The 16,584-nt window shown below is 43.3% G+C and overlaps 1 protein-coding gene across 2 annotated transcripts in view; it reads right to left on the bottom strand.

Annotated features, from left to right (window-relative positions):
• gpam (glycerol-3-phosphate acyltransferase, mitochondrial) overlaps nt 1-16,584 on the bottom strand; it is a 65,026-nt gene that overhangs the window by 21,024 nt on the left and 27,418 nt on the right. For both annotated transcript variants that reach the window (XM_080746943.1, XM_080746944.1), the window contains exons 9-13: nt 14,261-14,360; nt 6,743-6,955; nt 6,075-6,188; nt 5,027-5,112; nt 1,204-1,301 (exon numbers count right to left, since the gene is read on the bottom strand). In XM_080746943.1, the coding sequence (XP_080603069.1) occupies nt 1,204-1,301; nt 5,027-5,112; nt 6,075-6,188; nt 6,743-6,955; nt 14,261-14,360 (611 nt within the window). The remainder of the gene's footprint in view (nt 1-1,203; nt 1,302-5,026; nt 5,113-6,074; nt 6,189-6,742; nt 6,956-14,260; nt 14,361-16,584) is intronic.

Genomic DNA, 16,584 nt, shown 5'->3' with positions numbered 1-16,584 from the left:
CACACACACACACACACACACGCACGCACACACACACACACTCTGAGCATCCTTCTCTCCTTCTCTCTCTCTCTCTCTCTGGCTCTTTCTCTCATCACTTTAACTGACTTACAGTATGCTGTAGTGTACAGCAATGGTTCTCAATGTGGGGTATGTTGACTCTGGGGTCCTTGGGAGGTGGGGTAGTTCCAGGGGGGGGTCCTCGGCTGAAAGATTGATAGTAGATGCCTGTCCCTTCCATTTGTACACTCTCAAAGTCACTGTAAACTAAGGGGTTTACAGTGACTGGGGTCTCGGAGATGGAACATTCTATAAAATGGGGGTCCATGGCCTAATCATTAGGCCACGGACCCCCATTTCAAAGAACAGGCCCTAATGCATATCAAATGGGGGGGAATCAGAATCACTGCTGTACTTCATGGAGCTTAATGTGCACTACAGTACAGCTCTCCTTCCATGGAACAGATCTGTGGAGCGCGGCTGAATCTGATCGTTTTCAAGCGGATTGAATGCACAGGACACCACAGCGTCAGGCCAGTCCTTTTACACGGGCAGCTACGGCACGGTACGGTGCACGTGCGGGCACGTTGTGACGTGGCGTGACGTCATTAAAATACCTGGACCTATTATTACTGGCATTTTGTGAGAGGATTGCTAAATGTTAAATGTTTGGCAAAAACATTGTTTAAATATTGTGTGAACTATTGTGTTGAAAGAACATGTTTTTGAATGATTTTACAGCCAAATCCAGGGCATTCATTCACCTAAAGAGGGTGAAATTGTAAAATAAAAATAATAATAGAATAAAAATGAAATTTCAGAACTCAACTCCATCTCAACTATGAAAGCAGTGACACATCTTCAACAACAAAGAAACCTTGATTGAAAAGGAAACGGAAACACTTCATCTTTAACAAAGAGACACGCACAGGAAAGTCGCAGGTGTGGATTTAACCTCACAGGTCTGTAACTCGAGAGGGTATACCCTCTCTCTCTGAGTTAAAAGTTAAACACTCAGGACTTCACTGTGCGGCGCTGCCTGGCCAGACTGGCCACTGGTCAGCTCTGATGAATAAAACAGCATGGTGAAAGCTCTGGCTGAGACTGAGAGAGAGAGAGAGAGAGAGAGAGAGAGAGAGAGAGAGAGAGAGAGAGAGAGAGAGAGAGAGAGAGAGAGAGCGAGAGAGCTGACGGGTTCCTTACTGAAGAGCACGTGTTTGGCCAGGTTGGCGATGACTTGGCGTCTGCACGGTTCGTCGGCCTGTTCCTCCTCCTGGCCCTCAAACTGCACAGCGTCAGGCCTGAAAAGGACACACAAAACCTCCTGACAAGTAGCATTGACTATAAAGAAGAGGAATTAAGAAGAGTGGAAGTCCATGGACAATAAACTTGTATTTTATTAGACGTTGAACTTGAATTATAAGTCTTACATAAGATTCACACGTTTAAGGACACTGGGGTTTTCACAGTTGGTTCCAACTCTTTTAAAAAAGTGCTTATGTAAGAACATACAAACAAAATGTTCTCTCCCCCCCTCTCTTTCTCTCTGTTCTCTCTCCAGCTGCTTCTTTCTCTCTCTCTCTCTCTGTGAATATTTTCAAAAGTACACAGTAAGTAAGCCCCGAGGCCCATACGGCTGGAGCCTATCTCCTGATTCTGTAGCGTGAGGCAGCTTGATGTACAAATACACCCAGGGGCGTCACCGAGTGCCGCTTCTGCGAGCTCGTAGATCTGCTATTTTTGAAAAGTCGTGAAAATGTGTGCAAATCTTTGAATACCGGTATATGTCTTTTTTAAGCGAACATTTGTAACTCAAATTTTACTTCTGGGGGGGTCTCTGGAACAAAGTATTTTGAGATGGGGGGTCCGTGGCCAAATACATATAATTTTGGGGGTCCTTCACATGAAAAGGTTTGAGCACCACTGACATAGAAACATGGGTTTTTCAAAAAAAACCTTAGAAGGATTTGAAATATTCAAAGATTTGCACAAAATGTTCATGATTTAAAAAAAATAGCAGTTCTACAAGACAAGTTCACAGCTTGTATATCTGCTATTTTTAAATAGTTAAAAGTACCCAGGGCCCCGAATTTGGTGCGATACCCCTGGTCCCTGGTCCCTGGTCTTTGGTATGACCTGGCCGGTGAACAGCGCAACCATTTCAAAACTTGCTTCCATTGTATGGTCTCTCTCTCTCTCTCTCTCTCTCTCTCTCTCTCTGTCATTCCTGGCCACTGTCGCCAAATGCTGGCTCAGGGGGGAAACGGAAACCTGCCAAAACGTCAAGTTGCAGGAGTGCAAGAGCAAATACAAAGTATGATTCAATTGTTTAATTAACACATATGGTGCCAACCCCGAGTTTCCCGAGTTTGTATTGGTACTAGTGCTGTGCCAACCCCGAGTTTCCCGAGTTTGGGCCGTTTTTGATTTTTTTTTTCAAAAACATTTTTTTCAAAATTTTTTTTTGGACCTCCAGAAATGTATTAGGCATGATCGCGATCGCGAAATTGCATGTTTAACCCCCATACCAACCCATTCTTTCAAACATGGCAGCCATGTTTGTTTACATCTGAAGAAAACATAATGGCTGATAATAAATCATGAATGCCTGAACGGATTTCCAAACGGATTTTTTTGTTTGAAAGCTGTGAACAGCATCTACACACGTGGTGCATCATCTAGGCATGGGCGTGCACTTTTTACACACTTGCACAATTACATGGAAGTCTATGGTAACCATGGCAACGCGAGACATTGAAGAGAAAAAATCATTGCAACATAAGTGTTAACACACTGATCTGTGCAGAATAGTAGTAGCCATCATGTAGGATTTGCTTTCATTAAATTGTAGTTTTAACTTCACAAGTAATAGTTTTTATGCTCAAGCAATCAGGTTGCTTAACGAAGAGATGAAAGCGAGACCTAGGTAGTCATGTGCACTGTACGCAGTTTTTAAACTGTACACTGTTACACTGTATGGTTTTTGTTGTTTTTGGGTTGTCTTGGGTGAGTTGTTGTTGTCTTGTTGTTGTGGGTTGATGTTTTTGTGTGTAATAAGGCTGAGAGTGCTCCTGGCACAAGCATTTCATTGTATGTCTGTACCTGTATGGATATGCATGTGACTAATAAACCTGAACCTGAACTGAACCTGAACAAACCCTCCCTCACTTGCTACAATAATGTTAATTAAATCATCAATCAAAACATGAAACCTTTATGCAAATCGACATTAACATCCAGCGAAAGTATTACGTCTCCCACTGAGATGCATTAATATCTAATTAACTGATTGTACAATATGCTTGTATCAAATATAATGGTGTTTTATATTGTATGCGGTTTATTATGCCTGCAGGTGCCAGGAGTTTATCTTCTCTTAAAGATGGAATATCCAGGACTTCCGGCATATTTAATACCAAAAATAAGCATTTTGTATGACTAAGAATATGTATTGAAGGAGGCCTATCCTAACAGGAGTGCAGTTGTCCAATATTAACGTTCCTTCCTTTAAACCACTAACCACAATTTAGCAAGTTGAAAGCAGTGGTATTTGGAACAGTTGAAAATGGAACCCAATGCCTCCCTGCTTGGCACTCAGCAACATAATAGCAGGGATGGGACGATATGATGTAATGTCATGATTATTGTGACCAAAGAAATTGACAGATTAGATATGCTAATAAAAAAATAAAAAATAAATGAAAATGTGTGCAAATCTTTGAATACATCTTTTTCAAAGCAAACTTTTGTAATTCAAATCTCTGCTTCTGGGGGTCCCTGGAACAACATATTTTGAGATGGGGGGTCCACGGCAAAATACATGTAATTTTGGGGGACATCCTTGACATGTAAAGGTTTGAGAGCCACTGATTTAGAAAAAGGATTTAGAAGACAATTATAGAATCGGGACAATATATTCAAGACTTTCCACGATTTCTCAAAAATAGCAGATCTACAAGCTCGCTGTGAGCTTGTACATCTGCTATTTTTTAAATAGATAAAGCATGAAATAATGGTTAAAGCGGTTAAAATCTAAAAGTGACGCAGGTGCGGAACCATTTAAAAAAAAATGGATTATAAGTTTAACAATGCACAAAATGGTGTCGGCGGTGCTAGCGTGTTTCACTTTGTCTCAATGCGGTGATTTATTGTGCCGGGGGGGCCACGTGAAAACGTTCCCAACAGTAATCCATATGGCTCTGTCATGCTGTTTAAATATAGCACCAATATAATGCCTGCCCAAGGGGACAGGCTGCTGCTGCTGCTACGGCACAACAACCCCATCGTCAACTTCACTTCATAAAACAATTCTGTCGGTAATGCTTCATTTCCATTCCGCTTAGTCGACATGAATGCCCGTTTTGAACTCAAGACTTCAGCCTTTTCTGTGGTGGTGGTGGTAGTGGCGTTGTTGTAGTTGTAGTACAACACAGAGAAAAAAAACCCTGAGTCGACTGAACAACGTACGACAGTTGAATCAGCTGTGCTGGTGTGGGGGGCCGCCTCCTGGGGGCCCATCGCGGGGCCCCAGAGAACTGGGGACAGAGCAGTGTTATGAGCAGCACCCCACTGTGTGCTCTTGATGCTCAAGGCCAGGGCACAGTGTTGGCATCCCGTAGGGCGGGGGACAAATTAACCTCCAATGGGAGAGAAAGACTGACACTTCTGCAAATTATCAGTGACCTTGATAAAGATGATGATTAAAAAAACAGTACTGAGTACAGTATCAGTAAAGGTCACTCTTTTTCAAAAGAAAACACCCAAGAGATTATTATTATTATTTGTTCTAGAGTAGAATAAGCAATTCAGAAAAGCATCTCTCTGCTTCAGGACCTTCGATTGTTTAATTGTTGTCATTCAGGAGATTGTTGATTGTTCAATTATCTAAACTAACGTATACGCCTGATGTGTTTGTCTCTGCTCTCCCTCTCTTCTGACCCTGTTCTAACATGCCTTTGATTTCCTATGAATCGACATTACAGTACATGGATTCGCATGCGATGTAATGTTGCGCGTGCGAACATACTCTGCAGAGATGATGGCTGGGACCAGGCACTGTTCCAGGGACAGAGTTGGAGGTATGTTACGACTTCTCTGGGACTCCAAGTACTCCTGCAGACAACCATACAGAATGAAACACAGTACAGGAGAGGTAAGAGTAAAGCCCTTTGCACACAGGACAGTTGCGTTTTTTTCGTTTGCGGCATGAATAAAACGCATTGGATTTGGTGTGCAAGGCTGTGCGGAATCGGCGCTGTGGATCCCAAAAGGAGTCATAAAAGGAGTGATGACTTTTTTACCGCATGCGACAAGACGCACAAATCGAACTGGTTTCGATCGAGAAAAAAACGCACGGCCGCAGCCACTCGTCGCACGGCTCATTCGGATCCGGTGTGCATGAGGTCGTAGAGAATTATTGTTTTCTTTAAAAAAAAAAAATTGTCCGTTTAATCCGTGCGGATAAACGCGCCTGTGTGCTAAGGGCTTAAAGGTAGAGGTAGAGGTAAATAAGAATAAGGATGAAATAAACTAAAACAATGAGTAAAAGATTGAATAAAAGATTGAAACACTAAAATGCTGAATGAATGCTTAAAAGGACAACTTTGTTTTTTTACAACAAGGGTTCATAATTCAGATTGTAATTAGAGAAAAGAAAAGATGAGCGTTAAAATGTTTTCATTTACTGCTTCTATTGTTTTAGCGATTTTAGTCATTTGATTTCAGTGGTTGGGGGCATGAGTACAAGTGGCTAAATATTTCTTTTTAGACACAATAAGCACCCATAAGTCACATCTGCCCATGAAAGATTGCAGTGCATCTTGGGAATGGGCTTATTGTCTAAAAAGACATATTTAGCCACTTGCATGCAAATCAAAATCGTTAAAATCACTAAAACAATAGAAAAAAGTAAATGAAAACATTTTAACACTCATCTTTTCTTTTCTCTACTATCTAAAATATGAACTCTTGTTGTAAAAAAACAAAGTTGTCCTTTAAATGCTGGCCCTAGCAGCGGATCTCGCAGAGTGAATATGTACTGTACTGTATGTGTGTAGGTGTGTGTTCTTCATCACCTTTAGGGAGAAGGGCTGTGTGAAGTCGACACGGACACAGCCATAGTTCTTCCTCAGCATGCGGAACACACCGCAGGCCACTCCCCACAGACTCTCATTCTTCTTGGGTTTCCCCTGGTGGTGGGACATCAACATCATTAATATTAATGCACTGTTACTGTAGTAATCCAGGGCTTTTGTGCAGCACGCTTTTAAAAGCGAGTTAGGGCCACACACAGTGCTGTCATTATCAAATAACAGCACGTGTTATACCAACACACTGAATTCAAACAAGTAAATCGTCGTGTGGAAACCTTGTATGTCCAAAACCTCTATTTTTTGTGTTATTATTTTAAAAATGTTTTAAAATAGTGAACATAGCCGATCTACAAGCACACAACGCCTCGCGATGCGAGGCGTTGTGTGCTTGTAGATCTGCCATTTCCACTACTTTCGTGCGACACTTTTGTATGATGAAGTAGGGCTTTGCTTCACGAAAAAACATGCACATTTGAAACTTGGGAGATACGAGGTTTCTGCCAGACAGTGACGAAATGCAAGAGCTGTCCGAGAGATTAAGGGAGATAGTAGTCAAGTCTGTGTGTGTGTCTCTCACACACACACACACGAACACACACACACACACACACACACGCACACACACACACACACACACACACACAGCTCACCAGCTGCTCGCTGTTGTAGTTGCCCTCCAGGATGCGGTCGTAGGCGATGCCCACCGGCACCACCAGCACGTCCGGGATGGCGCCGGTGCTCAGGGTGTCCACCACGATGGACAGCATGCCCGCCCGCGCCGGGGACGGCTTCCCGCTGCGGGAGCGCGTGCCCTCCAGGAACACCTCCAAGAACTGCTGCTGACGCAACAGCTCCTCCGTGTACTGGAGTGGACAGACAGAGGCACACACGTTTAGTGACACAGAGACACACGCGTTCAGGGACACAGAGACACACGCGTTCAGGGACACAGAGACACACGCGTTCAGGGACACAGACGGAGACAAGCGCATTGAGAAAGACAGACCGAGACAAACGAAATTGAGAAACACAAACAGAGACGAACGCATTGAGTTTTTACAACTCAGGCATTTTAAAGATGCTCTTATACAGAGTGACTTGTTTCAAAGTGCAAGTTCCTAGTAATTAACCACTTAAGCCCTCTGCTGTGCCTTGACCTACAATGGTGTTGAATAGGAAAATAGCAAATCTACACGCTCTCAACGTGTCGCAATGTGACATATTGTGAGCTTGTAGATTGGCACTATTTTTGAAAAGGTTTGAATTTTGCCTGTGTTGAAAGCAGTTAACCAGCTCAACCAACAGGAAAATTAGTGTGTTAAACAAAAAATAAATAAATAAATAAGTGCTACACAGTAAGTAGGATAACCAGTACCAACGTATTCTCAGTCTCAACACCTCATATTTTATAATTTGGTCAGGTACCCTCGCCGTCCGATGCTGATACAGAGAAGACCTTTGGTGTACCATGTTTACGATGATGGAATGATCATAACTGATTCCCACACTATCGACATGCAACTGGTACAGGGCTGAGTCAGAACACCCGCTTTGTCAACATTTTCAACTCATTTTCAATAGTTTCCTTGTCCTCAATCAGGTCCGCATTCTGTTGTCAATCATGTAACAGCACATGTCTCCCATAACCACCATTTCAGTCATTGTGGAAGTTCTATACAGAACCATGTCTGTGCCTGAAATTCAAGGAAATACAGTAAGGAAATACAGTAACATTCAGGCCCTGAATGTTACTGTATTTCCTTGTTTCCATCGAGTGCACAGTAATACCGGCCTTCACCTGCTGCAATATCACCACAACACATTGAAATGTCATGCAAAGACAGGATTAAAAGACACCTCTTTATTCAACGATACAGAATATTACGGAACACAGGTGGTCTGAATCAATGAGCAACATCTATGGTTTGAGGGTGAGCACTTTTGTAAGACTGTTAACCCTTTTAGTGCCTATCCCGAACTAGTTTGGGATATTCGGGATCAAAAACAATTTTTTATTTGCTATTTTACTTACCCCGAGCTGCTTGGAGCAACGTGGGTGGTCCCGGCTCGCCCAGCGCTCACCAACGAGAGACGCTAGATGCTCCGACGATTTATTCCATTGAAAATGGTTTAAAATAAAGTTTAGACCCCCCCCAATGTTCACCAAATGTTCATTGTAGGCGGCGCGACGTATTCCAGGGTGCCTATCCCGAACATGTCCGGGATATTTAATAAAATGAATTATTTTATCGGAGGCCTCAACGAAGCCCCGGTCTAGACGTCCATCCTTGGCCGGGACTTAGACTCGGCCATCCACGGGCCGTATTCGCGCTAACGGCCGAATCGCGCCGCCCACTCCAATAATAAATCACATCTTTAGACAGGATTTTCTCCGGATTGTGTCCCCAGACCCAAAGAGAAAGTTTTTTGCGGCTGAAATAGCTTTAGATCGGGCTTCTAAATGGGTTAGCATTTTGGCTACGTGTCAGCTAGCTTCCTCCTCTGGACACCCATAGGATTGACCGGAGTGAAAACTCAAGCCAGTTGGGAGAGGGTCGACGAAAGCTATAAAGAAGGTCAATGGAGAAATGTCTGGCACTCTAGCACCCCTTGTGGCCGGATGGCACTGTATGAGTTAAACACAAAGCGTCCAGTCGGTATTTGGGGGGTGCACCAAGACTGACAGGACAGTCAGATATATACAAGTGTCAGAATCGATTAAAAGAAAAGAAAAGTCTTTGTCGGTCTTGTCCATGGCTACTAAATAACATAATCTAGCATTTATCTAAATCAAGGGTCTTCAACAGGGGGTCCTTAGAGTTACTACATATAACAGGGGGGCCTCCAAATCTTTGTGTGATAGAAACTTTTTTTTTCTCCTTTTTTATATTAACCACATGAACCCTATAGTAACTTTAGAGGGGGGAAAAGGAGCACACTAAGTATAGAGTGAAGGTCAAGTTTATTAAAGGAGTATTCACCACTTTTCAACCTATCTTCATATAATAGGTCCTCACTAATGTTCATGATAAAATAGCACAATTTTATTTTATCCCCCTTTTTTTCATAGGAGTTGTGGGCGGGTCAGAAATCCCAGTGACATCATCAATGGGTTATCCAAGCTAATAGAAACGGCGGCCTTTCTATTCCTGAAAAGCAAGCCATTGTTCTCGCGATAATAAAAATCGCCCACAACTCTCCTAGGAGACCCAGACTGAGTAGAAAAAGATTGTGCTATTCTATCATGAACATTAGTGAAGACCTATTATATGAAGACAGGTTGAAAAGTGGTGAAGTCCTCCTTTAAGTATTGACGGTTCAAGTGGTGAAAACACAAACTGACATGAATCCAAAATACACATATCTCTCTCAACTAAGGGGTCCTTGGCCTGAAAACAGTGAAGACCCCTGATCTAAATAACACAACTAGCATATAAATAAACAAGCAGGAAAAGCATCAACCGAGGATAACAGCTGTGTCAGCATAGCACGCTACGCAGTCAGACTGCGACTGGAAGGTCAGAGTTCGGTCACCCGGCGTTGGACGCACGGTTTCACCTTACACTTGCATACTCGCCCTCCACACACACACACACACACACACACACACACACACACACACACACACACACACACACACACACACACACACACACACACACACACACACACACACACACACACACACACACACACACACACACACACACAACACACACAAACACACGCAGCGAGGGCCCCTGCTGTGTCACTGCTTGCTCCTCAGTACAGTATGTACAGTACTGTATACTTACACAGCTGCGCGAGGCTTTGGAGAGCAGGAGGAGACTTTGACTATGAAACAGAGATGGGGTTGTGGCATTTACAGTTAGCTGGGAAGTAAGATGATAACAATTGTGTTTTCTTCTCGCTCTCCAAGGGCAACTGAGAGCATAGATTTTAAAATGTTCACCCCATTGCCTGTGGCAAAACTTTAATCCCGTTATTTTAACACTGATTGACAAAACAATGCATACAAGAATGATATGTTACCTGTGTTATTATACCTGATACCACAATGCTAAAACAAGCTGTACTTTAGCATATATCCATGAATCGAGTCAGACTACTTGGTTCAGTTGGTTGCAGTGTGATGTTTGTCTTTTAAGCTATTCAAAAGTATCGTTCAGTCTTCTGAAAATAATAGATTATATCCTCATATACACACCAAAAAAAAAAAATAACAGCTAAGTTAAAGTAACTTTAACACATCTAGTGCCTCTTAATCTGAAGGTTGCTTGGTGCCTCGGCGCCACGCAGTTTCCTCCATAGGCCGCCGCTATTATTTTGAAGGGCTGGAAGGGGGTTGTTTTTGTTTTTTTGGATTATCACTTGACGGCAACGATTACATCATCTAGTCACATGACAGTGTGGGACAAGAAGAGGAAAGATGGCTGCGCCCTGCCTTGTGCCTTGTTTACATTTAGATCTGCTGCAAAATGTCTCAAAATGGCTATTTTGTTTAAATGAAGTTTCTTTATGGGCCTCTCCATTGACTTAACATTGAGGAGCTTCACTTCGCGTGCACGCCCAACGTGCGTTGTAAACAAATCGCGGACATTGCCGATGCGGGCGGGACCGGAGCGACGTACAGTAAGTAATAATATCTTTACTGTATATACAGTAAGATTCACAGTCCTCACCGTCAACGGCGCCATGGTATTAACCCTTTCAATGACGGTGAGCACCGTCAACAGCAGCAGAACAGTTAAGTAACAAGTGTAGTAGAATACCTGTAATGTAAATGCACAGTGGACAGGTGCATGTAGGATGCAGTTGTTCTGGTGAGATAAGCAGAGTGACTGTCTCCAATGCCTGCATGAGTCTCAAGTACAGTAACATCCTCTTATCTACGAGCTACCAACACACAGCCCTTCCATTTTACTGCGCTTAAACGTTTCCCACTGTGAAGTATTGTACAAAAACTAAGTAGCTTATAATGGCGAGGCCATTAATTAATTCAATTGATTCCGCTTAGTCAGAGAAGCTTGTTGGACCACATTATGCAAATTGGCTGTGCACACAGAGTACACACAGTCAGGGTTTAAGTCATTTGTCATTTTGTCAAGACCTTTGCTCTTTCCGAAAACAAAAGCACTGGCGACGAGGTCTTTGTATGTGATGACTGAGGCTGAGTTATGAGGGTTGGGTTCCAGCAAGTTCCCGGTTCATTTCCTGCATGCTTCTTACACAAGTTCCCTTGAGCAAGACACAAAACCGCTAGCTATCTTCCTTCTGCAATCTAGAATTATTGAATGCTTTAACTACTGAAAAATAGCAGATATACAAGCTCATAGCACGGCACAGAGTGCAATTTTTGAAAGATTGTGTTTTTTCGCATTTTGAATATATCTTTTTTTAAAGTGAACATTTGTACCTTATACAATATTTTGAGATGGGGGGTCCATGGATAATACATGTAATTTTGGGGGTCCTTGGCATGAAACATTTTGAGAGCCACTGACATAAACATAGAAGGATTTTGAAGACATTCGTAGAATCGGGTAAAAAAAAAAAAGCATAAAATAATAATACGCAATAATTCGTACCCAGTCTAAATGGATTAAAGGGTGCGTTGTTATTTCAGTTATTTTTGTTATTTGTATTTACTATTACCACTAGAGTTAAGCCCTTTGCACACAGGCGCGTTTAACCGCACGGATAAAACGGACAATATAATTTTTTTTAAAGAAAACAATGATTCTCTATGACCTCATGCACACCGGCTCCGAATTAGCCGTGCGACGAGTGGCTGCCGCCGTGCGTTTTTTTCTCGATCGAACCCAGTTCGATTCGTGCGTCTTGTCGCATGCGGTAAAAAACTCATCACTCCTTTTATGACTCCTTTTTGGATCCGCAGCGCCGATTCCGCACAGCCTTGCACACCAAATCCAATGCGTTTTAGTCATGCCGCAAACAAAAAAAACGCAACTGTCCTGTGTGCAAAGGGCTTTACTGTACGTCATTGATCTATTTCGCTATTTTGTCTTGTTGCTACAATGTCGAGGAGCCAAAACCAAAGAATGTTACTCACGTATTCCTGTAACAAATACAATCTGCTTCAGCCAAACATTTTAAGATGCTCTACATGCCTAGGAGATACACTAGCTGTGGGAGGAATGAAGGATAAAGCCACTCAAGTATTATAGTTCTGTCAACATGCATGGGATCAACTATGATGCATGTGCTGGAAAGAAACACAACTGAGAATCTTATTTCTGTGTCACTGGCACTACTTGAAAGCGTGTCTGCTATGTCTTCAAAAACATATTCCAATTATTTTTCCCCCCGTCAATAAAAAAAAAGGCTTTTGGCAGCCGTATACATTGAAACTAGAGTGTCCCAGCCATGGACTAATACCATTACATAACAAAGCCTTTTGAAGCACAGCGGCGCTAAGTGAGCGAGGTCAGCTACACTCGTATCCATCCCGTCACCCGGGCAGACCACAAGGGATAGAGATTAGGGCCAAAGCCCGGGGGGCTTCAACCTCAGAGGCTGTTGTTGAGACACTGTCAACTGATGGACTGGCAAAAGCAAATACACAATATAGGGAACATATGTTGCACATTCACAGAGCAACCCTCAAATGCACAAACAAACACACGCACGCATGCATGCGTGTGCGCACACACATTCATGATTTATTCATGTCCACACAAGCGGGTACAAGAACAGAGTCACAAATAATACACAGTGCCATACAAAGTACAGTCAGCAGATAAACTAACATTTACTGTAACTTTATTTGCAGGACACTTCCGGTTAAAAGCAGACATACAAGCTCACGTCGCGTCGCAGATGCAACCGTTGTGAGCTTGTAGATCACTCTCGGCTGCGGCGCCGGAAGCTGCCTGCACATTCTGCGCAATGCACAATGGGATGTTGGAAAGTTGTGGATAAGTAATGTCGTCTTTGCCGTAATTTGGCGGCTGCCAATAATAGAAGAGACATCACGTCAGACGTTTGGCTGCTTTTTTGGGGGCATCCCAGGTCGCTAAATTGCCAAAACAAAAAAACAAGTAGACTGCGCCTATAACCTAGTCGTGATGGTATCGAGGAGCGGCTGGTATTTAATTACCGTACTTTGATCATAAAAGCCAGAGTCAAAAGGTGCAGGCCACTTCAAGGATAGAAACTGATTTGCAGCTTTCATTGACAACAACAACATATGGTGTATTAGCAGAGAGATGTGCAAAGACTCCAGGATTATCAGTGAGTGCAGAGATGAAACATGAAAGGTTTTTGACACACAGGAATGTTTGTGTACGTTATCAGTGACGGTGGAAAACTGTTTGTACATGCCCTCTGTTACGAGGTCAAATAGTTGTATGAGGACGTGTCGTGCTATGTTAATCCCTTTATAGGCATGTGCAGCCTTTCAGAATGTGACGTGTGACATAGTTTCTGTAACCGGCAGCCCTGTGGTGTGATGCAAACAATGAGGCACACGGGTAGAAGCAGGGACGTGCTGGCCATTGGGAAAAGCGGGACAACTCCCGAACGGCCGGGCCATTAGGAAAGAAATAAAAAATAAAATGTCAGCCTTCGTTCCATTTTGGGTGCTGGGCGGCCAACAAAGTAAATCGTCACTGTAGGGCAGAAACCTTGTATCTCCAAATTTCTAATTTGTACATTTTTTCACAAAGCAAAGCCCTGCTTCATCATACAAGGCCGTCGCACAAAAGTAGTGAAAACAGCAGATCTACAAGCACACAACGCCTCGCGGTGCGAGGCGTTGTGTGCTTGTAGATCGGCTGTTTTCACTAGTTTAAATCATTTTTAAAATGATAAATACAAAACAAACGGTTTTGGACATACAAGGTTTCCACCCGACAACGACAAAATTTAACTCATATAATTGGCCCACTGGCTTGTCACTTGTCATGATCTGAAATGGCAAATGTTTGAGTAGCAGCAGCGCTATAGAGAGAGATCTCCCTCTATAGCGCGCAATGAGGGCCTCTACAACTCTTTTTCCCGGGCTGAATCAGGCACCCAGCACGTCCCTGGGTAGAAGGGTAACCTTAGTGCAGCAGCACAGTACAGCGCCTACTGTACGAGAAGCTGGTACTCTGTGTGCAGCCTTAAATCACTCTAGTGAAGTTTCAGGGACTTTCGGGACTTACCGCGTGCAAAAGTGATCTGTACAAAATGTCTTTCTTGCCGTCCCCCGTCTCATCCAGTTTCCGGCGGATGAAAAAACCTCCCAGTTTACGGATCAACGTGCTGCAAACAGGAGATATAGCAGATTATAACATGTATATGTATCATCAGATTAATAGACACACATCCTAATCCTAGTGTTTTAAACCAGCAGCTATTTTAGGCTAAGATATTAAGTGTAGAGCGAAAACAGGACACGGCCTAGTACAGGGCTCTGGGGGACTTCAGTCAAGTCGGGTACTTTAGTCCAGTGGGTCTCAACATGTGGGTCGAGACCCCCATGGGGGTCCCCAGAATTATTTTGTGGGTCCCCAGATGATTAAAGTTATACTGTGTAAGTTGCTCAACTAGTGGTCAGTAGCGTTATAGCAAACCGCGGTCGCGTCTGCTTTTTTCGGCCGTTTTTCGCCGCGGACTGGGCCTTCACACCACCGCGTCCGCCTCGCCGGCTCGCCCGCCTCGCCACGCATCCGTGGAGGTGTCTATTGTCCCTCTGCGGACCGGTGTTGGGGAGTTTTACAGGCTAGACTTCTAGACCAGCGTAAACAAAGCTGTTGAAGCAAGCTATTTCCTGAAGAGACGTGATTGGCCGGTAGTGTATCATGTGTGTATGATCTGCAATGTGATTGGCCAACGTATACACAACGTATACGGATGATGCAGATGACGTCATTTTGCCGCGAAATCCCGCCCCTGTCACGGCTAAGTAGAAAACATATAAAGAAAAGGCTTTTGGGGCTGAAATTAATGGAGTGGGGGTTCTAAAACTTTAGCGATTTACAAAATGTAATGCCTCAACTCTTAGTGCTCTTCAGGTTCGGGGGGGGTCCCCAGTTAAAATATGATTATTTTGGGGGTCGCGGCCTGAAAAGGTTGAGAACCACTGCTTTAGTCGACTAAGTGTATTGGGAGTTAAATGGCTATTGCTGGACTCTATATCAGTATGATCAGAAGGTTACATTGAGTGTTACTTTGTTTAATGCTTTTGACAGATATTACATAATAATGCATTTTTGTCAATCAGTCAATGTGGGTGGGGCACAACAGTGGATGAGTGCATAATGCAGCGCTAGTGGAAAAACATTTGCAATGCTCCTGGCCCAATTCTGTCTGAAGACCTTTGAGGCATGTCCTTGCCCTCTCTCTGCCTTCAGTTTCCTGTCTCTCTGCAATGTTCTGTCTAGAGCAGGGGTCTTCAACGTTTTCAGGCCAAGGACCCCTTAGTTGAGAGAGAGATGAAGCAGGGACCCCCACAACCTGTTCATAGATATATAGTTTCATTGTTTGACCACACGATCAACATTGTATTTTGGATTCATGTTAATGTGTGTTTTCAGATATTTAACCACTTGAACCGTCGATACTTAATAAACTTAAGCTTTGCCTCTTTCACTGTACTTAGTCTGCTCTTTTCCCCCTCCAAAGCTCTTTGCCGAAGAGGCAGCGAGGCGTTGTGAGCTTGTAGATCTGCTAAAAACAAGTTCCTATCACACAAAGATTTGGAGGACCACCTGTAGTAACTCTGAGGACCCCCTAGGGGTCCCGGACCCCCGTTGAAGACCCCTGGTCTAGAGTCCATAAGAAAAACACCCCAAATAAAGTTCCAGATTTGCTAGAGTCTTAGTAATAACTGCCAATGGATGGATTTAGTGGATTAGTTATGGCATGCAACTTCCTAAATCACACTGAAAGAGATTAATAACCTAGCTATTTGGACAATACTGGGGTTACATTTCCTGGTTTTCAACCATGGAATGCAGGGATTCATGAGGGAGTTTCGTTTTGTCCCCAACAAAATTACGGATTATTAGGAAACAACATGAACACTTGAGGGTCTGTAAGTTTGAGTGCACAAATCTCAGAGTTACATTTTAACACTGAGTAACAATGTGCAGATTGGGATGGAAAAAAAAGACTGGGGGTGCTTGAAATGATAAAAGGTTTGCTGCTACAGAACTCCCGGAAAGCCTATACCAGGGGTCTTCAACCTTTTCAGGACCTAGGACCCCTTAGTTGAGAGAGCGATGAAGCAGGGACCCCCACAAACTTTTCATAGATTCCATAGTTTCCTCGTTTGACAGCACAATGATCAGTGTATTTTGGATTCATGTCAATTTGTGTTTTCAGATATTTAACCACTTGAGCCGTCATTACCTAATAAACTTGACCTTTTACTCTGTACTTAGTCTGCTCTTTTTCCCCTCTGCACCAAACCTCTTTGCCGAAAATAGCCGATTTACAAGCTCACAAGTGAGCTTGTAGATCTGCTATTTTCTGCAGTTCTCAG

Source organism: Nannobrachium achirus, assembly GCF_963921795.1.
Source record: "Nannobrachium achirus genome assembly, chromosome: 18".
Taxonomy (NCBI): Eukaryota; Metazoa; Chordata; class Actinopteri; order Myctophiformes; family Myctophidae; genus Nannobrachium; species Nannobrachium achirus.
Note: the sequence above shows the minus strand (reverse complement) of the source record. Positions and strands in the feature narration are given on the sequence as shown.